The sequence below is a fragment of the Gobio gobio genome (genome assembly GCF_949357685.1).
Source record: "Gobio gobio genome assembly, chromosome: 15".
NCBI lineage: Eukaryota > Metazoa > Chordata > Actinopteri > Cypriniformes > Gobionidae > Gobio > Gobio gobio.
The window spans coordinates 35,481,635-35,487,634 of NC_137108.1; the positions used below are offsets into that span (position 1 = coordinate 35,481,635).

At 36.8% G+C, this 6,000-nt stretch overlaps 1 protein-coding gene across 2 annotated transcripts in view; it reads right to left on the bottom strand.

The window, feature by feature from the left end:
• Nucleotides 1-5,800, bottom strand: part of LOC307139153 (tRNA (guanine(10)-N(2))-methyltransferase homolog) — a 28,672-nt gene extending 22,872 nt beyond the window's left edge. Inside the window, exons 1-4 of one of the 2 annotated variants that reach the window (XM_079838033.1) lie at nt 5,631-5,800; nt 4,942-5,059; nt 4,661-4,730; nt 4,436-4,562 (exon numbers count right to left, since the gene is read on the bottom strand). In XM_079838033.1, the coding sequence (XP_079694159.1) occupies nt 4,436-4,562; nt 4,661-4,730; nt 4,942-5,059; nt 5,631-5,762 (447 nt within the window). In that variant the 5' untranslated portion in view covers nt 5,763-5,800. Of the gene's footprint in view, nt 1-4,435; nt 4,563-4,660; nt 4,731-4,941; nt 5,060-5,630 lie in introns of those variants that run through there. The other variant, XM_079838034.1, reaches the window with a different exon arrangement.
• Between the last annotated feature and the right edge of the window lie 200 nt (nt 5,801-6,000).

Genomic DNA, 6,000 nt, shown 5'->3' on the forward strand with positions numbered 1-6,000 from the left:
TAGAATGCAATAATTATGAATTAATTTGAATAAAATACAGTCTTTGGTTGTACCACCTGACAAAAACAGCTAGGACGGTTGCCATCTTCAAAGTGTGAAGTTGGTGCTAATTACATCACGAGCACGAGTGTCATTTCAACATACAAGTCCTCTGAGTCAAAGGTTTTTTTAATTAAAAAAACCCTATATATATATGCTGATCCCTTTGTGTAAAAATACTTTAAGACAAGTTGTTTTCGAAATGAAATGCGTGGATATTTTGTTAAATACAAATATTAAATGTTACATGGGAAATATATAGTTTGTATTAAGTTAATATCTTTTTTTATCCAATAATAGAATATAAGATACATATTTGAATTCAGTCCGCAAACTAAATATTCTTCCAAAACAGTTTTACAGATACTAGTGTCATCCAACCACTGATCAATGGTGATGAGAAAATACATAACTGCCCAATTTGTCAGAAAGGAAATATTTATAAATATAGCAATACTTGTCAAAAAAAGTCCCTCATTACCGGATGTCAAAATCACCCTGCTATAAATACAAAAGAAACACTGAATATATTATAGATTTAACATAACTGTAGGAGTGTAACGGTATACAAAACTGACGGTTCTGTACGTACCTCGGTTTTGAATTCACAGTTCGGTACAGCAGTTTTACAAAATGGCTTTTTATTTATTTGTATTGGTTTACTGAAGAAAAAAAAAAAGTGTCTGTCCTTAAATGAATAAAATTATAACTAAAAGTTTATTGAAGATATTGCTGTAAACTATATAGGGAGCCCTTACTTGCACATTAATATTAAAGGTTAACAACAGAGCCCAAACTATTAGCCTATTTATTTTTAGGTATAATGATCAACACTCAAATAACATAGTACGCAAACATGTAAACTTCACATAAGGCAGTTTTTGTAATAACTCCTAAATCTAATTATAAAATAGTTTTTTCTCCAATTCGTTGTTGAAATATAATCATTTATACACAGTGGCTGTCATTTTCATGACAGGTTTATTTAAACATACATGAAATAATCAAGACATCATTAACAGGTTAAGTAGAATATAATGGATAGGCTAATATAGAGCATATATTTAGTGAAAGAGTTGATTTCTCTAGTGAATAAAATTCTGTGGACACTGAATGACTGCCTGAGGAAAATGTGATGCTACATGACATTGTTTGGTTTAAGCTGTTATATTGAAACACTGATTGAGCGATTACACCACATATGATACGTGACAGTACAGTTGTAATCAGGCCCGTCGCAAGGGGGGTGCGAGGCCCTGTGCGAACGTGATGTGCGAGGCCCAGGGGTATATTAACTGGGGTATACTGTTGCTATAGTGACTCATTATTTGTTGTTTATGTGGATATTTAAGGGGGAAAATAAAATATATTTTTTTTAAAAACAGTTTAACAGCATTAGGTTCAAGAAGTTAAACTGTAGGCTTTCTAGTGTAGCCAATTTACTTTAATTTCTTAGGTAGTGAAATATCTATGGTTGAACCCATTTCAGAGGCAGCCAAAATCAAATTTGAATGGACTGATTAAAGCTCTCTAACAATTGTCTCACACAAAGAGAAATATTGTAGCCTATACTGTAGTTACTGCATAGCCTAATACATTTTTAACAAGCAGAATAATACAGCATCATGATAAACATTTTTAGCTGTGTCTTTTTAACTATTATAGTATTTTGAAGGACAAAAACATTAACTTTAACTGTCTGCTTTTACATCAAGTCAGCTGTCACTTTACTTTGCGAGGCCCTGTGCGGTCGCACACTTGGCACAGCCCTTGCGACGGTACTGGTTGTAATGTATCCTCAACATACCTTCAGATGTTCATTCATGTTTATTCTTTAGGAAGAGATGATCGATCGCGTTCACAGATGATCGCGTTCACGCGCGCGGCCGCTTGAACCGTGACCAGTGATCAGTCACGCCACATTAAAGGGGTGGTAAACCACGATTTCACTATTCTAACTTTAGCTAGCGTGTAATGTTGCTGCTTGAGCATAAACAACATCTGCAAAGTTACAACGTTCAAAGTTTAAAGCAAAGGGAGATATTTGCTTTTAAAGAAATCAGTTTCTAAGAACTACAGCAAACGGCCAGCAGGCGACTACACACATTCCTCCAGGGTTGGTGACATCAACAGGCTCAATATTTACATAAACCCCTCCTCCGAGAATATGAAATAAGGGGGGGTGAGGCCATTTTGTATCGCGGCGCTGTTGTGGTATAGTAGGCTGGAGTGTTGTTGCCGCGATGCTGAGGAAACGCTGTTATTTTCATCCGGATTGCAGGTCTGGGGTACTTGCTCTGTTCAGCCTTCCTTGGGACAGGGGTGCGTTGCAGAGCGTTTAACATACAGCATGTTATATGCACGTGTGTTTGAGTCAGCGGGGAATCAGGCGCGCGCAGGGCTCCCTGCAGAGGAGATCTAACATCTAAGCACATCTAACAGAGGAAAACATCCACCGTCTTGGCGATTTCAATGCCAGATTTGCACAACGTCAGCTGCGTGAAAAAAACACTGCCGGTGCGTGGATGCACGACGCGCGCGCTGCACATTTCACGGAGGACAACACAAACTTCCACAAACTTCACGAGTTCAATACAGGATATGCACAACGGCTTGTCCTGAAAGCTGGATTTACAAACAGAAGCTGTTTACGGGCCACAACCTGTAAGTCTGATTTCTTTTTCATCGATGTGTTTTCCTGTAATAGGTTGTACATTGTAGCAAGGAAGTAAACAGATGACAACACTGTTCTGCAAACCAGTCTGTTAAATGCTCATTCATACGTAACGTTATCCGACGAACACCTAATGTTACAAACACTAACGTTAAAATCTCAACAGCGAACCTGGCATTAGTGTAAATGATTCTTTGATTAGAGCTTTTATGTATTGTTTATCTACAGGCATGCTAAACATGCTTCTGTGTGTGATTTGGCTAACTTACTAGTTAAAGCCAGTGCTTAGTGTTTGTTTTGGGTTAGTTCTTGCGACAGATATTTGGCTATAATCGTTCTAAAAATACAAAAGTTAAAGTGCCATTCAGTAGCGATCATTATAGATCTGCAGTCTTTACTCTTGAGGACTGAACAGGTTCTGCTCGATCATCTTCACTCAAATGTTCTGGGTCTGATTCGGGCTCATATGGTTTTATTGACGCCGTTGTTTCTATGACCAAAGCACAGCCTCCGGTAAGGGGCGTGACGTTTCCGACAAATGTACACTAGGCGGTTAGCGAATCACAACACACTGGGCCAGCTAACCAATCAGAGCCCACTGCGTATTTTTGAGGGACTGGCTTCATACAACCCGGAAAGCATCAGACCGTTTTACAAGGAGGGACAGAGCAGTGTAGAATAAAGGTCAAATATATGACAAATAAGGCAATTTTTTTTTAAACGAAGCATGAACACATGTTACAGTGCACCCCACAAACACAATCAAGCCTTCAAAAGAATGTGTTTTACCACCCCTTTAAAGAAAATGTATCGTTCGAATTTCGTGATAAAATGGACTGAATACTTAAAGGGATTGTTCACCCAAAAACGAAAATGTGATGTTTTTCTGCTTACCCCTAAGGCATCCAAGATGTAGGTGTCTTCGATTCTTCAGTAGAACACAAATTAAGATTTTTAACTCCAACGGTTGGAGTTAAAAATCTTAATTTGTGTTCTACTGAAGAAACGAAGACTGCACCGAACCGAAAGCCCTGTAGGCTACCGAAATGGTTCGGTACGAATACGTGTACCGTTACACCCCTACATAATTGATATAATTAATATGTTCCTGTTGCTTCATATCGAATGCTAGACTTTTAATCAAATGTATCAGTTCAAAGTCATTATGAATTTATATTCCGAAATAATCAGAATACCCACACTTCTTGAAATATAATGTCTGATTTTAGGAAATTCCATTCAGCTCTGTGCAATATTACATATTTCTTCTTGCATCTTTTTTCAAACTTTATTGGTCATTGATCCATTTGCATACTCAAAAGCAAGGATAAATCAACAATTCTATTATTTAAAACGTAAATGTTTTTTTTTATAGTGGTAGAACTGGTAAGACTGAGTCATTTCATCACACAGATCCATCCAGCGGCATCTGCTACAATTGGCAAAAACAAAAAAAGGTTTTCATTCCCCTGCTACTGTAGCTTGTCCATTTTAATTTAATACAATTTGCTTGTTCCAATTACATGACAAAAGGTCTCATTCAACAGGCGGAATAAATGGCGATGTCTTGCTACGCTCAGAAAACATTTTGTTTGTTAATGCATCAATGACCTGCTCCAAGGGAATGCGATTATTAGTTTTAGTGGATGTAATTTACTTGTGCACTTGGAGAATAAGGAGAATAGCCAATTGTATTGTTGGGTGGTTGATTTGATTGCTTACCGTGACGAACCAATACGAGTTTAGCCTGTAGACCAAGCGTGACAAGAATCCCATCTGACTGACAGGTGCTAGAACATGGAGATGCAGATGTGTGACAGAAGAGAATGGAGGCCAGTGGAAGCCAAACCTTGGAAAAATGATTGACATGTTGGCATAAATGGGCATGCTACATGACCAAGAGCTTGATTTGAGAAGTGACAAAGTATCAGATGTTTTAACCATTACCTAACGTCATTTAAATCAGTTACATTGTTCTTCTGAAGTATCTCTTTCCCAATCTCTACCATCTTCTCCACTAAAAAACACAAAAATAGAGTTTACACAGATGACTGCTTAGTCAAACATGCAACAGTATGTGTAACTGAGTTAGGAATTGTGACTACTTGTAAATGGTAAAACTGACTCATTACTTCTGATTGTTACTGCTGCAGAAAGGCACCAGAATATCTACTGTCAGAAATGTCTACACATTTACATCAGTCTCTGATAAATCACAGCATGTTTACCTAATGGTACATGCTCTTTTCCGAGAGATTTACAATTGCCCACATGTTTACTTGGCACAACCAGATAGTGATGAGGAGCTCCAGGGTGTATATCTCTGAAACAGGATACAGTCTCATCCTGAAAAGAGAAAATAAATAAATAAATAACAGTAATAGGGTCTAATAATTTTGTTAAGTTATCTTTTTGTAAATATTTTGTGAGCACTTTTGCAACTTAAAATAAACGTGACTTACTAAACAACAAAATAACTTGAATTACTGAAAAACCATATAAAATTCATATTAATAGGGAATATCTTTATGCATAAATATCTTTATGCAGAATATCTTTACTAGTAGTGGTACTAATTTACTTTGTGATGACGATGGCACATTGCTATTTAAAGTAGTAAAATTATTCTTTCCCACATTTGTTTTTATTGATTATAAACACAAATAAGAGTGTAAACAGTGACAAAAAGCATATATAAAACACAGTGCATGTATAATAATAAAACTAAATTCAAAACAGATTTATTCTTTAGTAATTATGGAACAACAGTAACCTTGATACATTTTTTGACTACATGCATTAAAAACATGTCGCTGTATTACTTCACGATTTCATGAAACATTTTGCATTGTGATCTTTAGCCTCATCGTATCGCCACACATTATTATCTTCAAGATAAAACTGACAGCACACTCACGTTGTACAGGAGCTCAGTTCCCATCTCCCCCTTCAAGATTTTACAGAAAATACACTTTTTGTCATATCCACCATCATCAGTCTGATTCATTGTACCGATCTCAGGTGTCGGTGTGTTTACGACGGCTGCCATCTTCAAAGCATAAAGGCGGGGCTAATTACATCACGAGCACGAGCACGAGCACGAGCACGAGCGTCATTTCAACATACAAGTCCTCTGAGTCAGAGGTTTTTTTTAAACCCAAGAACCCTTAAATATGCTGATCCCTTTGTGATATAAATACTTTATTAAGACAAGTTGTTGTTTTCGAAATTAAATGATCAGATATTTTGTCAAATACAGATATGGAAAATATATAGTTTGTATTAAG